Here is a 26,453-nt window from a genome sequence, read left to right as displayed (position 1 = left end):
GAGCAGGCAGGCCTGAGCCATCTCTCTAGCCCAAAATGATAGTATCTAAAAGGACCACTTACCATATGCCAGGTACTGTTTTTACACATGTTATCACTTCTGACAAGATATGTATCTTCTTTTATATGCAGGAGAACGCTCATAGAATCTAAGTAACTAACTTGTCCACGGGCTTACAAAAAGGAAAGACATAGGGTTATTTCTAAAGGTCGGTTTGGGCAAGACAACTCAGGAAAGGTTCTGCATGCACTAGGAAGTACTAGTGGGTAGCCAGAAGAGTTTCCGATTTCTACCCCGCCCCCTTTTGTTTCTTCCTGCAGCAGTGTGGAAAATGTCCTTGAATCTGAGAATTTCAAGCGGATCCACACTGTGAATTGAAACCAAGCAGGTTAGCAGGTGTATGACGTCTGAGGGACACTGATGATCTGAGCCAGTCACACATCATATGCATTTTCAACAAAGCCGTTGCGCAGCAGAGATGTCGTCCTCTGCTCGCCTTCTTCCTCGTCTGCCTGCCAACTGGTAGGCCACAGGATTCCCCAGTGTGGGTCCTCTGGTGCCACTCATCTCTTTTGTACCCCTGCAGTTGGCTGCTTAAGCATCTTCTCTCTTGCCAAACATACAGCCCAACTACCCGAGAGCTGTAAATCCACAGCTCCCTGTCAGATAGTGCGTCAGGTCACGTGAGGACGTCATCACGTGACGCGGACCATGTGACCCCACAGCACTGAGTGGGCGGTGTAGTTGGGGCTACGGTAGTGACTTTGGAGCTTGCTGGCTGGCCGTCCATTCGTGGTGAGGACGGCGGTCGGGGAGGGCAGATCTGGAGCTTCTGCCCAAGACTCAGCGCTTCTTCTCTTCTTCCCTGCAGATGAATCGGACGAGCCCCGACTCGGAGCGGCCTCCGGCGTCCGAGCCGGTGTGGGAGCGGCCCTGGTCGGTGGAGGAGATCCGCCGCAGCAGCCAGAATTGGTCGCTGGCGGCCGACGCCGGCGTGAGCAGCGGGCGGGGGACCCAGGGAGAGAGCGAGCTGCGGTTGCCCCTTCTCGGGGATGGGCATCCTCCAGTATTCAAAGGCGCCATCCCAGACACCCGGGAGGGGCGGCCCTGTGGGCTTCTGCCCAGCACTCTGCCGCGCAGACGCGGCTTTCCACCCTTGCCCTCCTCGCCATCCTGCTGTGCAGAACCGTTTCTGCCGTGTTTTAACATTGGAGCTTGGGCCAAATGGTGCAGCACCTATTTTTGAGTAGGACACATTTCGGGAAACTGAGAGCTCAGAACTTTTAGTTTCACAGTTCCATATAAGTAGGATTTGGGGTGTTAGGTTACACTGTGTGGGCTCTGGAGAGTGACAACTGAGCAGGTCTTTAAATCCCTCTAGAAATGTGATAACGACTTTGTGGGTTGGATGCCCTTATCTGATGAACTTTCTTAATGCTTTTCAGTGTTACTTGACCCCAGATCAAAAGTATCACCCCGTTTACATAACACCTGGGCGAGAGGGCAGGGGTTCTTTTTCCTTTGTTTGGTTTGATCCACATGTAGTGTTGATAAGTATGTTTGTTTCTTTGCACAACAGCTACTACAATTTCTCCAGGAATTCTCACAGCAGACTATCTCCAGGACCCATGAAATCAAGAAACAGGTGGATGGATTAATTCAGGAGACCAAAGCCACACACTGTCGCCTGCATAATGTCTTCAACGACTTCCTTATGCTGTCCAATACCCAGTTCATTGAAAATGTGAGTTTTCTGACATCTGACTTGTAAATCATCCCTTTTGGGGTGTAAGAGCTATTGTAGTTTGAAAAGATAATTAGGTTCCCGTCTAAGTTTTGGTAGATAGACTGGTTCTTGGTAACTGAAGCTCCTTTCTCTAGAATCAATGTTTTGTACTAGTAAAGTCTGTGGATTTTAAAGGCCTTTAAAAGAAAAATCTTAACAGTAAGGTTTGCTTCGTTCCAGTTTTAATGTTTTTAGTTTTGATGGCAATGTACACTTGAGCTGAATTGTGTGCCTCTCAAAAGGCCACTGTGCCCATTCGATAAGACCCTCTGCTTGGCCTGGTCCCTCCAAGCACCACTTTTGCCTTCAGTTACTGCAGACTTTACATAGGGTCCATTATGTTTTGATCAGTTATGTGGGTGGATTCAAATGTCTACTTTGCATTTTGTCAACTATAGTTCACCCCTCACATCCCCGTTTTTCAAGAGAGGGTTTTTCCTCTGTATCCCTGGCTGTCCTGGAACTCCATCTGTAGACCAAGCTGGCCTCACACCCACAGATATCTGCCTTCCTCTGCCTTTCAAGAGCAGGGATTAAAGGCGTGCTCCACCACTGCCTGGGCAACTACAGTTTCCTTAACTGTATGGATGTATCTATGACACAGAATCAGCAGTAAAAATACTGCTGAGCTTTAACTAAAGTGTATGTGAATTTTGTTTTCATGGAGGGTTTTTTCGAGCTGCTAGGAACACGTAGGTAGGTTATCCTAGTGAAGCTGCGATGGAAAAGAAGCAAGTGTGTCTGGAGCCAGTTGAGCAGAGGGAAGCAGAAGAGGGGGGAAGCTCAGTTCATCTGATCGAAGACTGTCTTTCTGAATTAGTTTGTAAGGCAGTTTTTGTGCAGGGGGGAGGGGAGATTGTCTCTTCGTTTGTTCAGCTCGTCATTAGTTCTGACTGGCCTAGAACTTGCTAAGTAGACCAAGCTGCCCTTAAATTTGGGGAGAAATTCTCGCCTCTGCTTCCCAAGTACTTACAGTCCTACACCCAGCAGCCGGAAGAGAATTCTTTTCTAAATTGCTAAAGTAAGCAGTATCCTGAAGCTGTTAGATGAAAAGTACTAAATATACTTTTAAAAAATGGTTAAGATCGTAAGGCCCATGTGCCACAGAGTGCCACGTGGGCTGGTGCTGCAGCACATTTGCATAATTTAGTAGCTCTAACTGCAGTGATGCACCTCACATCCATCTTGTTTGAGACATGGGGTTTGGCGAGGGCACCTTTTTCACCCCTGCATGTGCCAGACTAGCCTGCTGATTGCGCCAACTACCCCACTAGTTATTTTCTTTAATAGCGAAGGGAAAGTGTTGAGTTTGAAACCTAACATGTAACCAAGTTAACCCAGTACAGATAAATGTATCTCTGTCTTGGATACTTGGGACTAGAAGTTGTTCAGATTTCAGATTTTTAAGATGTAGAACCTACACAGACTTTACAGGTTCAGCCTCCCTTAACTTAAAACAACCCCATGTCCAAAACTTTTTTGAGCTTCATTTCAGTGCTCAGAAAGTTTCGCATTTCAGAGTTTTGGATTGGCATGCTCACCCTGAAGACATTCTCCTGTGTGCACAGAACCTGCCTGGTCGACCTGAGTGCGCGCTTATCTCCTTGGTGGAAGGGTCGGTTAGGTGACTGTACTGGCCGTGGGTGACGACTGCGGCCGTCGCGTCGCATTGGGTGTTCTCGTTGGGCACCTTCCTTGCTACGGCAGATGCTCGGCTCTTCTTGCCGTTAATGTTGCAGTTCCGTATCAGGCAAGGAGCAAATCTGGGAGGTTTTCTTTTGTACTTCACGTGCCTGGACCAGATTGGTATCGGATTACACTGTTTTTCAGGAGGAGGAGGCACCTGAAACTTCATTTTTTTGGGTCACAGATTTTAATTAGTTGATCTCTCCTCTTCTGTCTTTCTCTGATAAAGTCTCCTTTGACTTTTCCATAGCTTAACTTAACTTTTGTTAAGTGTTGTTATGTCTCCCTCTGTGGATTCCGTGTTTCCATCCATTTCTCTGTCCCATTAGTGGTAAGTCCTTACTCCTCTCCCCTGGCAGCCTGCCATCAGGAATCTTCCTGAGTGCGTTGGTGCCGTGCCAGATGTAACTGCTTCCAAGGGCGTCTATAATGCCACATGGTACAGCTTCTTCCCAATTGTGGAGAGTCAGCGGATGACATTGATAGAGTAGCTAGTGCTTAAGAAAACTGGGGAAAAAAAATCAATGCCACAAAAATGCCTGATGGATTTGTCTGTTCTCCTATGTATTCTCTTTAGACTCTGACATTGGCTCTCACGAAGTGTAGTTCAGGCTGAGATGCTGCTGCTGCTATGTAGGTTTGCGGAAAGTCATCTGAGAGGTTATTTAAGGTCATTTGGGTTTTGTTAGTCCCAGAGGCAGCTCCATAATTGCACACCATGCTTTAGGATTAATGAAGCAAACTGGACTTTCTAGGGCAGTAGAACAGTCAGGGCTTTGAGGGAAATAGAAGTTCTATAGAAATATTAGTGAGGGCTCCAGGGAGTCCTGGGAGAACAGCTGATTAGTATTGGCCTGTGCTTTAGTGTTCTTAAGGTGCCGCTCCTTGCCGTTATTTTGGAGACAGTTTAATCAGCAGTCTTAATTAGTGACTTTAGCTTGTTAAAAGATCATAAGGAAGGGGCTGAAGAGATGGCTCAGATGTTAAAATAGCGCTGGCTGCTCTTCCAGAGGACCTGCTCTTCCCAGCACCCACATGGTGGCTCACAACCATCCCCACATCTAGGGAATCCAATGTCTTCTTCTGGCACACGATGCACTGATACATACATAGGCAAAACACCTACCAGTATACATAAAATAAAAGATCATAAGGAATGTTTTTTTAAAAGCCAATTGTTATAGAATGTTTGGCTTTGTGGAAAGAAAATTTAAAAAGAAACAAGTTGATTTCTCAGGATCACTCTGTTAATTATAAAACCTTTGTTTTAAAAGCCAGGTGTGGTGACACACCCCTTTAATCCCAGTACTCAGGAGGCAGAGGCAGATGGATCTCTGTGACTTAAGGCTAGTCTAGTCAACAAAGTGAGTCCAGGACAGCCAGAGCTATTATACAGGAAAACTCTGTCTTGAAAAACAAACAAAAATGTAAAAATAAAACTTCGTTTTAATCATTTTTTCATTTTTATTCCCCCTCTAACCCCCCCCCCCCTTTAAAAAACAAATAGATGCCATTACTAAATTGTCAGAGAATCAACAATTTGGGGCTAAAGCTGAGAACCTTATCCGCCTATAACACCTTGTGAATCATAGCCCCCTCCTCTAGCCTGCTGGTTGTTTAAAGCTGTTGTCCTTTGCTTTGATAAAGTTGTCTCCTAGCTCTTGGGTGTCTTTTGCTACCAAGCTTTTGTTTAGCTTCTCTGTATCCCCTTTGAATTATATCTGTGTGTCTGCTAGGTTCACACAGATACTCTGTGCTACAGTACCCCTTGTTAGAATTCATGAAGCATTCCGTGACCTTTTGTTCACTTTTTTGAGAGAGGGTCTCACCATTTAGCCTAGTTGGTCTAGAATTTGATATATAGACCTGACTGGTCTTGAACACATGGAGATCTCCTTGCCTTTGTGCAATCCCTGAGTGCAGGGATTAAAGGCATAGGCTTCCTTACTCAGTCCCCATGTCATTTGTTAGCAGTCTTAATTTTTAAAAAGATTTGTTAATTTTATTTTATGTGTATGGGTGTTTTGCCTGCATACACAGATCTGTGTACTACATGCATGCCTGGTTGGGTGGATCTCCTGGAACTGGAGTTACAGACAGTTGTGAGCTGCCATGTGGGTGCTAGGAATTGAACATTGGTCCTTGAGAGGAGCAGCCAGTTCTCTTAACCATGAGCCATCTCTCCAGTCCCAGCAGTCTTCATTTAAAAAAAAAAAGCTTTCATCGTATGTGGTACTGTGTTATATGACATTTTTGTATAAGTCCACATTACATGTTAGCAATCCTAATTTTAAAGTTACTGAATAAGCTTTAGGATCTCGCTAAACCTATCCACAGGTCTTAGCACAATCTGGATACACAAGGACCCTGGATATTTAAATAATTGAATGAGAAAACATATAAATGAAAAGCAAAACAAAACAGAACAGCTGTGTGTGATCTTTAAAAAAACAAACAAATGTCCTTTTCACTTGTTCCCCCATGACATGTACCCCACTTCTCCAAATGAGGAAAAGTTTCTATGAGGGCAAATACCAGAGACAGTAAACAGTCCTATTAAATACCTATCTGAGCGGTCATGAAACAAGGCTGTGAGGTTAGCTGAGGAAGGGCGAGGGACGCTTCACTGCTTATCTGCTGTCACTCAAAGATCTCCTGGGCCTTAGGTTTTCCTAAACTGGTTGGAGTTTTTGATGTCACATTGGACTTACAGTCATGATGCTGACACTGAGGGGTTGATCATAGTGATGGGGGATGCTGGGCATTGACAGTTTTAGGCATTAGCCAGAAAATCAGTTTTTTTGGGTTGCAGGTCTTGCTTTGCCATAGACTTAAAATAACTACAGTAGTTGTCTTTTCTTAAAATCCCCACCAACTACTCAGAACTTTTTCTTTCTTTCTTTCTTTCTTTCTTTCTTTCTTTCTTTCTTTCTTTCTTTCTTTCTTAGACAAGGTTTCTCTGTGTAGCCTTAGCCATCCTGGGCTTGCTTTGTAGACCAGGCTGGCCTCGAACTTACAGAGGTCCACCTGCCTCTGCCTCCCCGAGTGCTGGGATTACAGATGTGCGCCACCATGCCCAGCTTCATAACTTTCTTTTATACAGAAATTATGATCATTATTTTATCCTTTGTTTTCTTTTTCCTTCCTCTATGAATTTGACAGTTCTGATGAAGATTGAGAATAGCCCTAACCTGTGGGTATAAACATTCAGAAGATATTTTGGCAATGTGTCATTTTAGAAAAAAACGTAGTAGTGGTGTAGTAGGTCCAAACTTAGTGGCCTCTGACCTCCCAAGCGTTGGCTCTTGATTTGGTTTACAGAACATGCCATGAATTCCCTCCCATGGAGCAGGGATCCCATTAGAAAGCAGCTGGCTGTCGCCAGCTCAGCATGCCACTCAGGTTGGTACTGTTTTACACCACGTCTGCCTCTGGGGAAGACATTGCTCACTGGCTTTGTGAGTGGTTACTTGTAAGTGGTTGTCTATGGAATTACCCAGCAGAGAGGCGGTGCCAGCCAGATTGCTCTGTCTCTTCACAACCAACATGGGGACTGTCCTCGGCACCAGGGTCTTCTCATCTAGTGCTCATGGGCACGGATTGGTTATTCTTGAATCAAAATGAAATCAAATGAAATGCAAAGAAATAAAATCTAGAACTTCATGTGCCTCAGCTTCAGCTTTTGGATTTTTAATTAGGGATGCTCATAAAGTCTCTTGTAAGCTAAACATCTCAAACATCAAAACAGATAAGGAGTGTTGAGCCTGTACTGACTAATCATTTTAAAAACGATTTAGGTACTTTCTTATTAAAAGTATGGCTCAGTGTGTTTTAATGTACTCCTAAACTTTTATAACCCTATTGTCTCATACAGAATATTTTCATTGTCCTACATAAGTCAGGACTCAAGAAAGGAACAGAACTGAACGGGTGAACATATATATTAAAAGAGGGTTTATTAGATTGGCTTACAGGATGTGGTCCAGATGGTCTAACAATGGTTGCCAGGCTTGAAAGGCTTGAGAGTGAGTAGTTGTTAGTCCAGGATCTTGGACGTCCCAGAAGTCCCCACTGGTGCTGGAGGCCTGGAGGGTTGCTGGGGAGCTGTGGTCTTTGGTCTCCACTGGAACACTGAAGAAGTTGCCTCTAATATCAGCAAACCTGCCAGCAATAGTGAGGACAGGTGGGCAATAAGCAGAGTTTCCTCTTGCATGCCCTTTCATCAGGGCTGCCCCCAGGAAGTGTGGTCCAGATTCTGGGTGGGTCTTCCTGCTTCCTCACAAGAGTGCCCAGCAGCTTGGGTTTTTTTTGATGTCTGATGTAGTCAAGTTGACAACTAAGATTAGCCACCATACCTACTTATATTGCCTTTTAATAACAAACATGTACTCTAGTTATTTTTTAAAAATTACAGCGAGTTTCAAGAATGACAGATATATCTTGTAAAAGAGGTTTTTCCTTGGCCCCATCTTCTGGCAAGTTGTTGGTGGATTTTCCCCTCTTTTCTTTGATTCCTTTGAGATAAGTATAAGAAAATTTCAGCCGTTTTAAGCAACAATATAAAGTAAAATTTACCTTTATCGTTTCTCTTGCTCCACTTGGTATTTGTCAGTTTTGGTAAGTTCCACCAGTTGATATTGGCCATGGCCTTGGTTGAAGGCCTGTGTTGTTAGCCCTGTTAAACTCGTGTTTTAGGTTAAGTGAGAATATCTACCAACTGGGATTGTAGTGTTTTCAGAACACTTTGATCAACCAAATAGTTCCTTGTGTGTTTTAGTCCTTCATGTCTCTTTCTACAATTTAAAACTTTAGGTAAATTAACTACGGTTCTGTATTTGTTGGTTGTGGTCCCAGTTGTTTCCTGAAAAGCCATTTCCATCTTTTAAAATTCTGTTTTGTATTGACCTTTTATGTGTGATTCCACTCCGGCGGTTCCTTAACATGATGTTGCTTCCATACTTAGCGTGTGTACGATGAAGAAGTGGAGGAGCGCGGACTCAAGGCCGAGGCAGAGAAGGCGGAACAGGTACTTGTGTTCAATCTTTCTTTCTTTGAATTTCTAGCTTGGAGAAGTGATAAAGAGCGTGATGAAGACTGGGCACACGGGAGATACGGCCCTCGGCAATGGGCCAAGAGAACTCTTTCATCCCCCTTCCCCCCAAAAAATTTAGCTTTTTAACTTGTAGATGGGATTGCTGAGTTGTGGTGTAAGCATAGAGTAGTAAGTTATAGAAGGGTGCAGGCCACAGAGGAAGCTTCATCTTGTCTTCCTCTTCCTACTTCCTCCTCTTTCTCTCCCTTTCTTCCTTGCCTTCCTCCTTTACCTTTCTCCCCTTTAAAGACGTAGAAGCCACTCTTCCTCAGCGTTCATACAGAAATGGGCCACGGCTAGAGCTTGGGACATGAGCGCCACAGAGGAGAGGTCACTGGAGGCCCAGCTTCCCCGGCTTCTTGTCACTGTTACTCCTCTTGGTTCTGTCAGATCAAAACTAGATAGTAAGGCGACTATAGGTGTAGTGCGTGCACATTTGAGGACCCCATGGGTACTACAGGAAGTGTTAGGACGGAGTGGACCACACAGCGAGCAGCTGCTGGCTGTCACAGGACTGCAGGGGACTGATGATCGGGACACTCACATTGTCTGTTGAGGCTGTTGGTTGTTGATCTGAACTGCGTTACATGGTTGGTGAGTGCTTTGGAAGTTCATACAAGGAGACACTTGCTGTTAAACAAGTTGGGAAAATCTTCAAGGATGAGATTTTACCCAGATGAAGAAAGAAGGACGGAGTAAAAGGCAGTGGGTGGGCCATGCCAACAAGAGAAAGCCGTGCGCTAAGGTTGCTTTGTTTAGTTGTAGGTATTGTACGCGGGCCTCATGCACGCTGGGCAAGCTTGCTATAACTGAGCTTCATCTCCATTCCTGTGGACTGAGTTTATGGAGGCTAGTCGAGGCCAGAAAAGAGAAAGAAAGGAAGAAAGTTGATATGAAGTAGGCCAAGGGATCAGGGAGCAGCAGTTCTATCTTTCTGTGGCTTGCCATGTACCCTCTGTGTACACGCCCTTGCTTGTTTCCCATTGGAGGCCACACCTAAGAAAGAGATCCTGGGCCTTACTCACTTCTGTGTGCTCTGATGAGCACTCCCGGCTCCACACATGCAGGAGAGCACAGCAGATGTGAGTGTGTTTATTGTGGAATTGAAAAGGTTGATATTCCCCCAGGGGATATTATCTGTAACAAGCAAAGCTGTTGATTAGGATATTAAAAACCAGCCACGGCTCTCCCTGGTCCGGCATTTTTAAGAAAGTGAATTTTACTAATAATACTCATGCATTTGCTACTCGCCAAGTGCACTGGTGTGTTTGTATAAGCGAGCCTTACCTTTAGACGTGGTTAGTGTCTGGTGAGATGTTTTCTGAATGACAGGATTAGATGTCAGACCCGGTCCCATCCTTTAAAGGTAAAGATAGGTAAGAGTCATTGAACACATTCATTAACAAATATGTTTTCACCAACTCAGCTTTGGTTTCTAATTTGAATATTCATCTGATTTTCTAGATGAGAGAATTGAAATTCTGTTTAGGCAGTTTGATGTATGCCCAGAAAGTGACAAGACTGAGATGAAAGCATGTACATTTCCTCCAAAGTGTGTTCAAGTCTTTTGGGGAGGGCATGACTTTAGAGTTGGCCATTGGAGATGCACACTGCGGGGCATTTTGTTTACAGGAGAAGACTCGGGAACAGAAAGAAACAGATCTGATTCCTAAAGTCCAGGAGGCTGTGAGCTATGGGCTGCAGGTCCTGGACAGTGCCTTTGAGCAGCTTGACATAAAAGCAGGGAACTCGGACTCTGAAGAAGATGATGCCAACGAGCGGGTGGAACTGATCCTGGAACCAAAGGTAAAGGCATGCAGTTACAGTGGCACGGTCCTGACTGCTTTGCTGGGCACAGGCTGTGTAAGGCCATGGGCCTGATCTTTAGGTCATGAGTGTGTTGTTAGCACTCCCAGATTGACCCCTTCAGAGAGCCTTACCTGACATACTGAGCATTTCAGTGGACAAGGTAGGTAAGAGTTTCAGGGCATAGCTCCTTCTCCTCTGAGGTTTTCACTATAGTCTGTGGGCAAGGAGGCATTTACATGAGCAGCCACCCCAGCACTCAGAGAAGTTAAAGGGAAGGGTGAGACTTTTAACTGGATTTGCTTTGTTTTTTAAATTTGATTTTTTGAATACTTAAACACTTTATCATTGATGTGTTTGTATGGTGCGTGTGTGTCCCGGGGCGCATGGCTGAGAGATGGTAGCTGTGGTTCTCTCCTTTCACCTCACAGGCTCTGGGGATGGAGTTCCAGTCTGCAGGCCTTTACCCACCCAACTGTCCTACAGCTCGTTTTTACCCTAAGACTGAAGTTTTATTTGTTTTTAATTTTTAATAGAAACATTCACACACATGCACGCGTATGTGTGTGTATGCATATATATGACATATCTTGTACATGTTTTGAAATGCCCATTAATTGTAGAATGACTTATTCTACTTGTGTGTATGTGATATACTTAATTCATGGTGAGAACACTTAAAATCTCTCAATGACGAAAAAATACAATTAATTTTATTAACTAGTCATATTGTATTGTATCTCTTGATCTTATTTCCTCTAACTGAAGTTTGGTTTTCTTTTCTTTTTTGAGATTGTAATTTAATCACAATCTTTCTTCCCTCCTTTTCCTCCTCCTTAAACCTTCCGTATACCTCTTTCCACTCTCCTTCAAATTCATGACCTCTTTTTTCACTGATTGTTATTGCATTCATATGTGTATTTTTATATACATACATACTCCTAAATACAACTTGTTGAGTCCATACAATGTTGTTTATATATGTTTTTAGTGCTGGCCACTTGGCACTGGACACCCAGTAGGTGTGTTCTTCCCTGGGGAGAGCCCCCGTTCTGTTCCCACTTCCTCAGTTGCCTGTAGTTAACTTCGTGTAGGGTTTAGGCTTTTTCTCATGCGATTTGGCATGTTGGTTGATGTTGGTGTTATCCTTGTTCAGCGCATGCTTGGCCTACCTGAACTTTTGTGCCCTTCCAGCCTCTCTCCCTCTTGTTCCTAGTCTTTAGGGCAAAAAGGAGACTTGGGTTAGGGTTAGATGAGTAGGGAAGCTCCCCAGGGGAAGGCATTCTGTGGCTTTTGCTAAGGAAGACTTGCTGGAACTCACTCTGCAGACCAGGTTGGCCTTAAACTCGCAGAGCTCCACCTACCTCTGCCTCCCACGTACTGGGGTTAAAGGTGTGCCTTACCACTGCGGGCTCGCTTGTATTTGATGTTTTAAAAATCAGCGATGTTTACTTTAACTCTTGCCATGTTTTCTTGTTTTCTACTTTTATTTATCACTTTAGCTTGTTTGAGTGGTAATATGCAGCCGGGGTCTAGTGTGCCACTTGGCTTCATTTTCAACCGTGTGTTTAATGGCTGTGCCCTTTCCCTCCTCGAAGGATCTCTACGTTGACCGTCCTCTACCCTACCTCATTGGGTCAAAGCTCTTCATGGAGCAGGAAGACGTAGGGCTTGGAGAGCTGTCCAGTGAAGGTATTATTTCTCATCATTGTTTTTTGTCATGTTTAGCAGATTTTAACTTTCTGTGCTAAAATAATTAAAACTTTCTAATAATATTGCAAGAGCAGTGGAGAGTGCCCATAGACCCTCATTCAGGTTTTCCAGTTAATACTTTACCTTGTACTTTTTTTTTTTCCCCTGAGACAGATTTTCTCTTTGTAACCTTGGCTGTCCTAGACATGCTTTGTAGACCAGGCTGGCCTCGAACTCACAGCAGCTGCTTGCCTCAGCCTCCCAGAGTGCTGGGATTTTAGGCATGCACCACCATGCTTCCTTTTTACCTCACACTTTTATTCTTTGTTTATATATCATAATTTTTCTGAACCTCCATAACCCTAATATTCACTGTTTAAGAACAAGGACATTCTCTTATATAACCACACTGTAAAATGGTCAATTTCAAAAAAAATGTCACTGTTTCCTAATCTTTGGATTTTCAGATTTTGTCTGTTGGCCCATTAATGTCCTTTATGACCTCTGTTGCCTTCTCTGGTCTAAGACTTAAAGCATTTAGTTGTTAAATTGCTCTAGTCAACTCTTATTTTAATTTCATTTAAATTATTTTACATTCGCTAATTTATTGTATGTTTATGTGCATGGGCACGGGGAGATGAGATGACAGCCCATGGGAGTCAGTTCTCTCTTCCACCATGTGAATTCCAGAGACTAAACTTGGAGCATCAGGACTGGTGGCAGTAGCCTTTACCTGTCATCACTAGCCAACTTTTAGTCTGATGCAGTTTCTTCATTCTTTTGTAACCTTGACATCCTTATAAAGTAAGGCCAATTTATGAATTTTAGTTCATGGGGGGTAATTTGAGATTGTATTAATAACAAAGATGCTTTCATTCTTCTACATGGCAATAGTTTCACTAAAGTCCCTTTGAATGCTGTGGTGGTTGGCTACTTGGAGAAGGAGCGCCAGACATTTTTATTGGTGAAATTGGTGCTGACTTTTACACTTCTTCCTGACAGAAGGCTCTGTAGGCAGTGACCGTGGGAGCATCGTGGACAGTGAAGAAGAGAAAGAAGAGGAGGTAAGAACACGGGGTGGCCAGGCCATGGTGAGCAGGAAGGTTAGGATGTATGTAGCAGGTGAGGCGTGTAGCATGTTTTAGAATTAGTGAACTGATTTCATAAAACTTAAGGCATAGAATCTGAAGTTTTTTTCTTAGGGTTGAAATTCTTTTTTGTAATTTGTGCAGAGAAAAGTAAGGGAGAGACTTCTTTGACCCCTTTTACCCTTACCTACCTGCCTTCCTGTCTGCCAGGCCCCTTCACTTACCATTCTATTTTGAGGAGAGGCACTGTGGTATAGCCTCCACCTGAGACTCAGTCTTGGAATGTGTCTGTCTTAAATAATCCTAGGAGAAACAAATAGTTACAATGAGCAACTTTTAAAAAAGATATTATTATTGTTGTTGTTGTTATTGTTGTTGTTTTGTTTTGTTTTTCAAGACAGGGTTTCTCTGTGTAGCCTTGGCTGTCCTGAACTTGCTTTGTACACTAGGATGGCCTTGAACTCAGAGAGATTTGCCTGCCTCTGCTTCCCTGAGTGCTGGGATTACAGGCGAGCACCACTGTGACTGGATTATTATTATTATTACTAGTATCTGTGTGTGCGTGTGCGTGTGCGTGTGTGTGTGTGTGTGTGTACATGTATGTGTGGATGCCTGTGGAGGCCAGAAGAGGCCATCAGATCTCCTGGAACTGGAGCTACAGGCAGTTGTTCGCTTCCTCATGTCTGGTAACCAAACTCTGGTCCCCAGCAAGAGCAGCGTGCTCTCTTAACCACTGAGCCACTTCTTCAGCTCCTGAATACATTCTTTTTTTTTTTTTTTAAATATTTTTATTTAATTTTTAATTTTATGTGCATTGGGGTGAGGGTGTCAGATCTTGGAGTTACAGACAGTTGTGAGTTGCCATGTGGGTGCTGGGAATTGAACCCGGGACCTTTGGAAGAGCAGACAGTGCTCTTAACCACTGAGCCAACTCTCCAGCCCCCCTGAATACATTCTTAAAGCCTTCTAATCAAAGCATCTACATCATGTTCTCTTGCCAGTATCTGAAAGTCCAGAGTACAACCTTGGTCCAGAGTCTGGAGCCTGAGTTCTTCCTTCAGACAATAAGGATGAGATTCTAAAAGGAGACCATTTTGTGTGCCTGGTTTTCATTTCTTAGTTGTTCTCCCCTCCACCCCCTCTTTTCCTTTCCTCCCTCCAGCCTTGCAAACAGAAGTCCTAGTAGCAGAGATAGCTTGCTTCTTACCTCCTACACATAATTGTCTGCTGAGTCCTTTGTTTTCAGCCTTCAGTGTAGCTCTTTACCAAACTGTTGGTAGCAAAAGTGATGCTCAGATCTTGAGCTTGATGAAGTAGTTATCCTATTAGAGAGAGCACAGAGATTGTAGTCCATGCTGTAAAAGAACACAGACCAACCTTCTGTCATTTAATTAAATGATATTGGTTCTTTAAATCTGAAGATTAGAATTGGAAAATACAAATGATATGAGTGAATCATTAGAGCTATTTAAATGAAACATATTCTTTCTGTCTCCTGCTTAAGGTGACTGAGTGTGTAAGCATTTCCTCTGCCTGACATAGTCACTTACCTCAGAGACCAGTGAGATCTTTCTGTGGTAACAGCAAAACTTTTTCACCCTCAGGAATCAGATGAAGATTTTGCCAGTCGAAGTGACAATGACCAAAACCAGGTAAAGCTCGTGTATTGAATTGAATTTATTTTAAAATATAATATATATAGCAAAATTACTTTTCTAAGCCGGGCGTGGTGGCACACGCCTTTAATCCCAGCACTCGGGAGGCAGAGGCGGGCGGATCACTGTGAGTTCGAGGCCAGCCTGGTCTACAAAGTGAGTCCAGGACGGCCAAGGCTAACACAGAGAAACCCTGTCTCGAAAAAACAAAACAAAACAAAACAAAACAAAACAAAACCAACAAATACTTTTCTTTTAGCTTTTTGGCTTTTGGTTTTTCAGACAGGGTTTCTCTGTGTAGCCTTGGCTGTCCTGGTTTCGTTTTGTAGACCAGGCTGGCCTCGAACTCACAGAGATCCGCCTGCCTCTGCCTCTCTGCTGGGAGGCACTGTACCTAGCTGGTACTAGGGCTTAAACCTAGGGTCTTAAGGCTTGCATGGCAAACGCTATACTATATTTGTACCCCACGTCTCCTAAAATGACTTTCAAATGCTGTCTTGAGATTTTCATGCTCACAGCTCGTTTTCTTCTAAGTATGTCATGTATTTAGGTTAGCCACCTCCTTTGGATATTACTTTTTCCAAATTTTGCTCCTTTTTAATAACTCTTTTTAACCATCACTTCCTATTTTTGTAAAAACTAATTTACATTCCTGTATAGTTTGGATATTCTAATATCTTGTTTTGATACTTTTGCACATATTCTTACTAAAAAGTAAATCCTTTCTTTATTAAATAAATCATGTGGAATATGTATGTATTTCCAGTGAATATATTTGAAAGGGAGAGATCCTTTTCAGTTTGGTGACTTGGCATCTCATAATTTGGTATTGCATTCTCAGCATCCCACACAGATGAGTGATGAAGATGAGGATGATGATGGTGACCTATTTGCTGACTCTGAAAAGGAGGGGGATGATATTGAGGACATGGAGGAGAATGCTAAGTCTGTAAGTATAGTTATCACTCTTAGAAGAGGTGTTTCGCTGGGCGTGGTGGCACACGCCTTTAATCCCAGCACTCGGGAGGCAGAGGCAGGTGGATTGCTGTAGTTTCAAGGCCAGTCTGGTTTACAAAGGGGGTCCAGGACAGCCAAGGTGTTACACAGAGAAACCCTGTCTTGAAAAACGGAAAGGGGGGGTTAAGTAGTGTTTCACACTGCTCCTCAATATCGCTGTTATATATATATATATAATTGACTCACCTTACATCGTATTTGTAGTTGTGTGTGTAGCTGCAGTAGACAGTAGATGACTTCCTCAATCACTCTTCCCCTTGATTTTTGAGTCAGGGTCTCTCACTGAACCTAGGGCTTCCCAGTTCGGATCCTCCTGTCTTTGTCCCACAGTGCTGAGATTACAGATGCACACAGCCCCTTCCAGCTTCTTATACAAGTGCTAGGGGTCTGGACTCTGGGTCTGACACTTACGTAGCAAGCATTGTATTGAGTCAGCCATCTCTGTAGCCTCTATATTTGTAATTTGATTTTTTTTCCCTTTTAAAGGTTTCTCTTATTTTGTAAATGTGTTTGGTGTATCTGTGTGCCTATATTTGTACACATGAATGTGGGTTCCTGGGGAGATCAGAAGAGTGTGTCTAATTTCTTGGAACTGGAGTTACAGGATGCTGCAAGCCATCTGACATGGATTTTGGGAACTACCTTCAGGTCCTCTGCAGGGGCAATAAACTCCGTTTCTCTTGCCGCCTGATTGGTATATAAATAGCAGCAAATGTCCCTGTGTCATCACTTTCCTCTAATGCTAAGGATTTTGTACGTGAGCTCATTGGGAATATATTCTGCTCCAGAATTTTGAAATCAAATACTCTCCTGTCTCCCTCTATACATTCATGTTAGTTCTCTTATTGAGATTTTTCAAGTATTAAAAAAACAAAAACAAAACAACCCCCAAAAAAACAACAGAGAAGTAAGTATCTTCTTTTAAGGGGATATTTTGTGAATTTTTTTACTTAACCTGACCTCTATAGGCTCCATGTGTTTAACTTGGGTTTCTCTGTGTAGCCCTGGCTGTCCTGGACTCTTTTTGTAGACCAGGCTGTCCTTGAACTCACAGAGATCCACCTGCCTCTGCCTCCCTGAATGCTGGGATTAAAGGCGTGCGCCACTGCTTCCTGATGGCTCAGTGTCTTTAAATATATTAATAAAGTCCTGTTTTTGCATGTGTATTCAAACATACACATACATGAAAGTAAAATAAATCTTTTTTTAAAAAGCTCTGTTTTATTTGTAGTTTGATTTCTTTGTGACTGTTGATTTAATTTTGTTAGGTCCAGAAGTAAACTGTACTAATTTGTTAGAGTATAGTGATTCTTTTTCGTTGTCTTTTTTTTTTTTCTTGCCCATAGAAAAGGCCTACATCTTTTGCTGATGAACTGGCAGCTCGGATCAAAGGAGATATCTCAAGCCAGCGGAAGGAGGAACAGACGGGTGAGTTTGAAGGCAGGTTAGTGGGGTGGTGGGAGCATGCTACTCCACACGTGTTCTCTCTCTCTCTGTGTATGTGTCTTTTTATCATTTTCTTTTGTTTTTTTTTTTGAGACACGGTCTCATATATTCCATGCTAGCTTCAAGTATGCGATGTAGACAAGAGTGGTCTTGAATTTCTGGTCTTCTTGCCTTCTCCTTTGAGTGCTGGGGATCAGGAACAGCCACTCTACCCAAACATGGCGTTTACTAATCAGTAAGGCATGATAGGCTTAAATTTTAGTTCTTGATCTTTTGTTGTATTTTCATAGACTCCTTTTATTGTTGTTTTACGTTCTGTTCATTTAGTTGGGGTGGAGGCCCGTGGATGCCGTGATGTGGGTGCAGAGTTAGTTTTCTCCTCCCTCCTTCCGCCATGTGGGTCTGGTTGTCAGGCTTGGAGCTAAGCACTTTGACCCTTTAAGCCAGTGCTGCTGCCCTGTATTCGGTTCCTCATGGTGTGGAGACCCTAACCATAAAATTATTTTTGTTGGTACTTCATAACTGTAATTTTGTTATTTTTATGAATTGTAATTTAAATATCTGTGTTTTTAGTGGTCTTAGGTGACTCCTGTGAAAGAGTCATTTGACCCCTCCCAAGGGCATGAGACCCACAGGTTGAGAACTGCCGCTGTAAGCCATGTCAGTGGCGCTTAGATTCTGTTTGATATTTAGATACTATGATTCCTTCCCTCCCCTAGTACATGTGTAACATCTTATATGCGTGGAGTATGGGAACCTCAGAGATCATGTGATACCATGGTTTAACATTTACTCTTAAATTTTGATTAATAAAAGTGCACTATCCTGGTAAGCATGTGGCCTGGCAGCCTTCTGTCTTAGAGGGACATGCTCAGAGTAAGTGCTCTAATGGAGCTGAGGCATGATCTTGAGTCTCCTGTTCTTCGCCTGTGTCATGAGGAAGCGAATCAGTATCTGTATAACAAGAATGTTAAAACTGTGAGACTCTCACAAGCCGTCTTCAGCAGATGGAAAACCTCAGAGGACGATGAAGGAGAAGAAGGAAAGGAGAACGCCTGCAGATGGTAAGCCCGCCATCACTCCTCAGGAACCTTCATGTAACACAAAGGTGTCAAGTGCTGACAAGTAGGTTGTATCTCCATTCGCTTTTTTGTTTTTTCCCAAGATATGGTTTCTCTGTGTAACAAGCCCGGGCTGTTCTGAACTCACTTTGTAGACCAGGCTGGCCTTGAACTCAGAGATCCGCCTGCCTCTGCCTCCCAAGTGCTGGGATTAAAGGCGTGCGCCACCACCGCCCTGTCTCCACTCACGTTTTCTAAAGCATCTGAAAACATGTTCTAGGGTGCTAGCGTGGAAGAAAGGCTAGTGTGTAGTAGGCTTGTGAATATTTAAATTGCTGGTCTAAAGTACGTTGCCTGTCTTTCTAGAGTTTCTCAGATGTGGAGGAACTACCGATTGCTAACGCTTTCAGTGAAGATTGTATATGACTCTTCGATATAGTAGTGACAGCAGCTGTCCCGTGCCATCGTCCCCATCTCTAGGACTGTTGCTTAGTTTGCTTTTCCTTTGTCTAAAGTTTTGTGTGTGGCAATTTACCTATATCTTTGCTTCAAAGTAAGTCAAGTAAGAGATTGGCCTGAACACTTACTTTTGTCTCTAGCCATTGCTCAGTTGAGGATGAGGGTCCTTTGAGGGACTTCCTGGATTGTTTGACATTCATCACTCTACTGCCAGGTGGTGGTGCACACGCTTTCAGTCCCAGCTCTCGGGAGGCTGAAGCTGGTGAATCTCTGTGAGTTCGAGGCCAGCCTGGTCTACAGAGTGAGTCCAGGATAGCCAAGGCTACACAGAGAAACTCTGTCTTGAAAAAAAGGAATTCACCATTCTGCTCTCGAATGTTTATTGTGAAGTATAGCTTCATTAAAGTGCATGTCAACATTGTACATGGTATAGAGGCAACCCCAGGATTTTGGACTTCCTCCAACCCCCAATTCTTGTGTTTTTGAGGCAAAATCCTGCTACATAGTTCAAACTAGTTTGGAATTTGTATATAGCCCAAACTAGCCTCAGTCCTGTCCTTGAGCTTGATTCCTTTATCTTAACCTCCCAAATGCTGGAATCACAGGCAGTGTGTGACCACTGCAGGCTGCACCCTTCTAACACTCCTGTACATTACTTTCTGACAGATGAAGAAGACGTCTTGTTCCCACCCCCCAAGTTGACCGATGAGGACTTCTCGCCATTTGGCTCGCGAGGTGGTCTGTTCAGTGAAGGGCAGGGACTTTTTGATGATGAAGATGAGGTGAGTGAGAAAATGAACAAACAAAGCTCTTTGTATTTGTGTTACCGAGTGTGCAAGGAAGGAGTCCATGCTTTTGTTTGAGAACAGTAGCTTCCTGTTAGTTCCTCTGTTTATATATGGGGACATGTTGAAGTCAGGGCTGTAGAGTGAGAAACGCTCTATATCGTGGTGTCCTATTGTCCCTGGTGTCGAGGGTATCAATAGTGGATAATTTACCTGAGTTAGTGATATGTTGTTCTCCTCCATCTTTTTATTTAATTCCTGACAGGCCCAAATTAAGTTCATTTGTTCTAGTCTGCCCTTTGCGACTAATTCTTTGGCAGGACGGTAAACATGTAGCTTCAAAGTATAGAAGGCTTTTCAGAAATCTTTCAGTGCATCTTGTTTACCTCTGCATTTTAAAATTTTCCCCATGCTTTATCACAACCAGAGTGACCTCTTCAGGGAGCCCTCCCAGGATCGGCGAGCACATGCTCCTGTTAGTGAAGGTAGGCTTGGAACGAATGCTTTGCCTTGCATGGTGTCCTAGTTTGCTTTCTGTTCCTGTGGTAAACACCATGGCCAAAAGCAGTTTGGGGAGGACAGGGTTCACGACATCTTTGCAGCATATAGTCTGTCATCCTGGCTTGTTTTCCAGGCTCATAGGTGTTTTCTCTCTCCCAGGGCCATCTAACCAAGGGTTGGCACTGTATTCAGTGGGCTGCACAGACTTACTACAGGCCAGTCTGTGGAGAAGTTTCTCAACTGAGAGTTGCTCTCTCTAGACCAATCATGCTTATATCAGGTTGACAAAAACCTCCCTAGCAAATGTGTTCTAAAGAGAAGAACAGCCAAAGCTTTATTTCTGTTAAGCCAAAGCTGTTTTTGCCTTGAAATGGTTGAAGAGAGTTTGTCTTTGCCAATTTCTGTCTTAGAAACAGACAGCATACCATCTTCAGATCCGTATCATGCATTTGCCTTTTAGAGATGATTTTAAAAAAAAGTAAAAAAGGGAAAGTATTTGTTAGCTCTGTTGAGGCTAGCTTTACTATAGTGACATTTAATTCAAGGGAACATTGTGTTGAGTATAGCCATTGGTCATCAATTATTCCTCAAGGTGGCATTCATCAGAATTTTTTTATAAGAACTTCTAAAAAAGGCTATAATTTTTATTCCATTAGATTTAAAGGAGTTCTTTTAGACACTGGGAGTAAATTGTTCTAAATGACAGCATCCTGCGTGATGCATTGAGGCTGTCCTTGTCTTGTTTCGTGTCAGCTCACTTGTCTTGTTTTCCTCGCTGCTTTTGGTTTATTTTCTTCACAACTATTTGTCAGGTTTTTGCTGTTCCCTTTCACTAGTTCATCTCAGTGAGCTGGAAAGGATAGCTTTCAACCTAACTTAAAAGCCCTTGCTTGCTCTGTTGCTGGCTCCCCCAGGTATCCTCCTTGCTGCTGCTTAAGCTCAGTGCATCTTGCATGGGAGTAATAATCTAGACTGTGTTAATTCTAAGAGAAAGGCTTTTGTTATCAGTAAAAGTTAAAAAGAACTCAATCATTTTTAAATGGGTTATTTAGAAAAAATTGTCCTTAAAACAAAGAAAGAAACAAACAAAACCTATTTGAGCCTGTGCCACAGTTCATGGATCCAGAGTAGGGGCGGCTCTTGTTATTTTTGAGGCAGTTTTGCTGTGAGGTCCTGGTTGGTCTGGTGCTTACCATGTAGCCCTGAGCTGTTCTTGATACACAACCATTCTCCTGCCTCAACTTCTCAAGTCTTGTGATTGCAGGTATGTCCTACTATGCTCAGCAAATCTGGTGAAATGATTGACCTTTTTTCTTATTCTAGAGTTTCCTTCCCCCAAGCCTGGAAAGAAGATCCCAGCAGGGGCTGTTTCTGTACTTTTAGGTAACAAGGTTTATTTTTTGTGTGTATATATTGTATGCATGTGTGCCTGTGTGTCCAGAGGGAAGATGGCAAATGTCTTGCTCTAGCACTCCCATCCATATTCCCTTGAGACTGGGTCTCATGCTGAGCCTGGAACTAGGCTGGTGGCCAGTAAGCCCCAGAGAGCCTCCTAACCCCTGTGCCAGCGTTGAGGTTCCTGGCACATGGACCAGCCATACCCTGTTTTTTTGTGAGTTCTGAGCATTTGAACTGAGGTCCCCATGTTTCCAGAACAAGCACTTACCTGCTGAGCAATCACCCCAGTGCTCTTTCTTAAGAACTGTACAAATTTCATCTTGTCATCTTTTTATAAGGACTGGCTAGGGAGCTGAGAGGGCACTTGGGTGTTTATAACTAGAGCTTGCTCACTGATGATCTGACCTCACACTCTGTTTGAGTTCAGAGGCTTTGGGGCTCTGGATGTCACAGTGGTGGAGCACTTGTGTAGTATGTGCACAGCCATGGTTTCCTCTCCAGCACTGCAGAAGACTGCAGGTGTGGGGGAAAGGGGAGAGGAAAAGAAGGAGAGGGAAGAAGGGGAGGAACAGATATGACTAACAGCTAGAGGAAGTGGGGAAGGAGGGAGAGGATCAGGGCAGTGGCTTGAGTGGCCAGGCAGCACTAACACAAGGGTGGGTTCATTTTCTCGGTGTGTTGTGGATGAACCTAACTCATGAGTGGTGCTGGGTCAGGAGGCTCACTCGGCTCCCAGCTCTGACTGTCTTTCCATCCACAGGGTATGCTGATGTGTCTGGGTCGGCCTCTGCCCCAGCACTGAAGGAGTTCCAGAAACATGAGCAGCCCACTCCAGGGAAAAGCCCACATCTGCCAACTCCTGCCAGCCTCTTTGATGATGATGATAACGACCTGTTTGTGCCATCTTGTAGCAAGCCTTCCAAGACTGGTACCACTTTCAGCCTAATTCTTGGAACTTAGAGAACAACATTGAACTTCAGGGGACACAGTTCTTCACATTCAGTGTCTCTTGTGGTTCCAGAATGCCTGCCGGAGCATTGCTGTCATTGTCTTGTCTTCACTTAGATCATGCCACAACCTTGGGGGCCCCTAATGGTCCAATCTTTCCTTCTTTGGAAATTAATTCCTAGGGTTGTCTTCTTTATAGAGAGCTGAATTTCTTCTATGTTCTTTTCTCAAAGTTTCTGCCTCTGCCTTTCGAATTACAGACAGAAATTCAGTCCTACTTCTAGCAGCTCTCGGTAGCCACATGAACAGAGCAGCGCATGCTGGCTGCCTCGTTCCCAGCTCCTCCTCTCTGCCAGAGCGCGCAGATTATCCTTGGCCTGCTGCTGCTCCCCTCCCTCTGAAGTCTGCATTGAAGTCCTTCTTACGTCTTATTCACTGACACGTGGCTAGGCTTGGGGAACAAAAAGTAGGGGACCACTCTGGTTTTCCTGAGTCATGGGAGCTGTGTTCTTTCTATTTAGTGTATCTTTGTAAAACTGTTGAAAAGACTGAGCAGCTGGAGGGACATTCTGGGAGCAGAGTTCTGATCCCAGCACCCATGTCACAAGCCTGGACCTGCAGCAGGGAAGGGGCAGAGATAGCATCACTAGGGTTTGCTGCCTTCCAGCCCAGGAGAGAAAGCATAAGCCCAGCCAAGTTCAGGGAGAGACTTCACCTCAAGGGAGTAGGTGGACAGTGATAGGACACCAGGCACTTTCTGACTTCTGTGTACATGCACAGGTGCACACACCCCCCATACGTGAGCGTGCACACATGTAACCACATAAACAATAAATCTTGTAAAAAGAAGGAGGCATTTACTTTTTTGCTTGGGAATATTTTCTCTACATTAAATGGAAAATACAGATGTCTCCCAGATTATTTAAAATTTATAGTCTTATCAATAACTGACACTAATTCGTGAAGTACTGGGAGATTTAGAAGTGTGTATACCAAGCTCCTCTGTCTGTCGTGTCTGGGTGGGCAGGTGAAGATAAGGCATTCTAGCATTTGCATTCATCTGTTTCTGTACAGTTGGTTTTTAATGAAAACACAAGTCAACCTTCACATCTCATTCCTAGAAGTAATGACCTTTTGGCCCTTTAAAGTGATCTTTATTTTTAATCGTGTCTTGGATGCATTTAGCATAGGCTGCTTCTGTTTGGAGATGGGTTCTTTCAGATGGTTAGTGTCTGTCTTGCTTTATTTGAACTCCCGTTGCTCTCTGAATACCAAGGCAGTAGAACTAGGGAGTGGGTCAGTGGCAGAGATTGCACTGACACGCAGCCCTCCTTAGTCAGTCCTCAGAACTGCAGGGAAAATGAAAAGGAGCAATATTAAAGGAAGAGTACGTTCCATTTGCTTTGTATTTTAGGGAGAGAATAATTGTGCCCATGCCTTTGTGTGTGTATGTGTGTATGTGTGTGAATTTTTCAGTAGGATTTTGTGTGTGTGTGTGTGTGTGAATTTTTCAGCAGGATTGTGTGTGTGTGTGTGTGTGTGTGTGTGAATTTTTCAGTAGGATTTTGACCTTGGTGTAATTTTATGCTATGGTTTTCTTTTTTAAAGACAAAATCAAGTCCACTGCCATTATCTTTGATGATGAGGAAGGAGATCTGTTCAATGAAAAAGCAGCAGCTTTGCCAGAATCTTCCATGAGTCAGACCGATCAAAACAAAACAAGGGCAGATAAAACGGTGAGTAGAAGTGGATTGTGGGATATTGGCCTGCAACTTACAGAAGCAATTTATCTGGATCTGAGAGGAATGGAGAGTTATTTCTCTTTCATGTTTATTGTCCCAGTTTGCTTTTTGTTGCTGTAATAAACACTGACCAAAGCAACTTAGGGGAGGAAAAGGTTTAATTTTACAAATTGTAGAACATCCCTGAGGGACGCCAAGGAAAGAACTCAAGGGGAGACTGTGGAAGAATGGTGCTTACTGACTTGCATTTGCTGGCTTGCTCAACTCCCTTTCTCATATAGCCCAGGCCTACCTGCCCAGAGATGGCACTACCCTCAGTAGGCCAGGCCTTCTTACATCAGTTAGCAACCAAGCAAACGCCTGACAGACAGGCCCACAGGTCATTCTGATGGAAGCAGTACTTCAGTTGAGTTTCCTGCTTCCCAGATGTGCCAAGTTGGTGTCAAGAATAGCCACCATGTTTATATTTAAAAACCTGAAAGAAAACATGAAACTCCAAATAACTGCCAATCAGATTTTTTGAGGATTTGTGAGATTAGTGAGGATTTTCCAAATATGTGTCTGAAGCTCTGTTTTCAGAACTATTTGCAAGTAATTTGTAGTCATTATGATGTTTTACCACCCTACATGTTTTATTGGGCAGTGCTTGGAAAACTGTTACGACCAAATGCTGTTGTCACTGGCCAGGGGTTGGCAGTAACTCTATAGAAGAATTTAATGATAGTCTGCATTCACAAGTCTCTAGTTTGTCCTAATATTTCTTTTATAAAACCATATCCAACATAATACTAATTTAAAATAATTTCATACATAGTCTAACATGTATTCTGCTTTTTTCTGTGAGACATCATGTCCCACAGATGTCCTATATAGGTTTTTTCTTTCTTTACTGTGTGTGTGTGCTCTTGTATATATGTATATATATATATATATACATATTTATTTATTTATAATGGGGACTTATGAGACTAGCTTATAGGCTGTGGTTCAGCTAGTCCAACAATGGATGTTTATCAACGGAAGGTCCAAGAATACAGTAGTGATTCAGTCTGCCAGGCTGGATGTTTCAGCCTGTCTTCAACATATACTAGAATCCTGAAGAAATAAGCTCTATTACCAGTGAAGGAATGGAGTTGCTAGTGAGAGCGGGAGCAAGCAAGCAGAGAGAGCGCAAGATTTTTTCTTGTCCTTTATAAAGGCTGCCAGCAGAAGGTGAGGCCCAGATCAAAGATGGGTCTTATCACATCAAAAGGTCTGAATTAAAGTTGTATCTTTCCACTTCAGAAGATCCTGATTAAAAGTAGGTTTTCCATTTCAAATGATGTAATTAGGAAAAATGTTCCTCACAGGTGTGCCCTGCCACTTGAGTTCTAGTTAATTCAAGATGTAATCAAGATGACAATGAAGGGAGCCATCACACATGCCTCATTGCGTCACATTCTTGTTTTGCCCCCACAATTACCAAAATGTCAGCATTCTAGACCGTCTTGGTCCCTTGACCAGCTTGCCCTGCTGTCTGTCACTTTTGTGCCCTGTGTGACTGTACATGCTTCTCTGTACACGAGATGTGCTCTGTGTGACAATACATGTTCCTATGTACACGGGATGTGCCCTGTGTGACAGTACATGTTCCTCTGTAAATAAGATGTGCCCTGTGTGACAGAACATGTTCCTCTGCACATGAGATGTGCCCTGTGTGACAGTATGTGCTCCTGTGTACATGAGATGTGCCCTGTGTGACAGTACATGTTCCTGTGTATACGAGATGTGCCCTGTGCTTTTTCTTGTTTGCATCATCCCACTGTTCTGGGACCTCATCAAATCTGAGAAACTTTTTTTCTAGTGATACTGTTTCTTCTCTGTTGCCTAATTTATACCAGTTAAATTCTTTGCCATGGTCCTTCTGTATAAAACCTTCGAATAAACTTTATATAAAGGAACATCCCAGGCATATTTAGTCCCTTGGTACTTGGCTTGGTGCCTTCTCATAGTGGAGGCTGGGCACATTTTCTGAACAAGTGAGTGAACTTCTTTCCATGTCTCTTACTTGCTAATTGTATATTTTCTTTTTCCTTCTTTTATGGTGGGGATCCAATTAGATCACCTTACCTTCCAGCAAAAGTCTGAAGCTTGTGTCAGAAACAAAGACTCAGAAAGGTTTGTTTTCAGATGAAGAAGACTCTGAGGTATGGAATTCTTTCCTTAGTGCTGGATGTTCATCTGTAGATGCACACCAGTAACTTTCTGATTAGTCTGTCTGCAGAGATTTAAGACTTTATTAAATAGTTCAG

The 26,453-nt window shown here is 43.3% G+C and overlaps 1 protein-coding gene across 6 annotated transcripts in view; it reads left to right on the top strand.

The window, feature by feature from the left end:
• Positions 1 to 693: 693 nt before the first annotated feature.
• The window catches only part of WASHC2C (WASH complex subunit 2C), a 51,992-nt gene continuing 26,232 nt past the window's right edge, over positions 694 to 26,453 (top strand). For 4 of the 6 annotated variants that reach the window (XM_084765868.1, XM_084765867.1, XM_084765866.1 and 1 more), the window contains exons 1-17: positions 694 to 795; positions 872 to 994; positions 1,580 to 1,744; positions 8,436 to 8,498; positions 10,197 to 10,370; positions 11,969 to 12,062; positions 13,065 to 13,126; positions 14,755 to 14,802; positions 15,647 to 15,754; positions 17,169 to 17,250; positions 18,273 to 18,332; positions 19,455 to 19,570; positions 20,001 to 20,058; positions 21,398 to 21,457; positions 22,233 to 22,400; positions 24,029 to 24,156; positions 26,262 to 26,348. In XM_084765868.1, coding sequence (XP_084621994.1) covers positions 872 to 994; positions 1,580 to 1,744; positions 8,436 to 8,498; positions 10,197 to 10,370; positions 11,969 to 12,062; positions 13,065 to 13,126; positions 14,755 to 14,802; positions 15,647 to 15,754; positions 17,169 to 17,250; positions 18,273 to 18,332; positions 19,455 to 19,570; positions 20,001 to 20,058; positions 21,398 to 21,457; positions 22,233 to 22,400; positions 24,029 to 24,156; positions 26,262 to 26,348 — 1,596 coding nt within the window. In that variant the 5' untranslated portion in view covers positions 694 to 795. Of the gene's footprint in view, positions 796 to 841; positions 995 to 1,579; positions 1,745 to 8,435; positions 8,499 to 10,196; positions 10,371 to 11,968; positions 12,063 to 13,064; positions 13,127 to 14,754; positions 14,803 to 15,646; positions 15,755 to 17,168; positions 17,251 to 18,272; positions 18,333 to 19,454; positions 19,571 to 20,000; positions 20,059 to 21,397; positions 21,458 to 22,232; positions 22,401 to 24,028; positions 24,157 to 26,261; positions 26,349 to 26,453 lie in introns of all 6 variants that reach the window. The other 2 variants (XM_084765865.1, XM_084765864.1) reach the window with 2 other exon arrangements.

This window comes from Acomys minous, assembly GCF_964271855.1.
Source record: "Acomys minous genome assembly, chromosome: 17".
Classification (NCBI taxonomy): domain Eukaryota; kingdom Metazoa; phylum Chordata; class Mammalia; order Rodentia; family Muridae; genus Acomys; species Acomys minous.
Note: the sequence above shows the minus strand (reverse complement) of the source record. Positions and strands in the feature narration are given on the sequence as shown.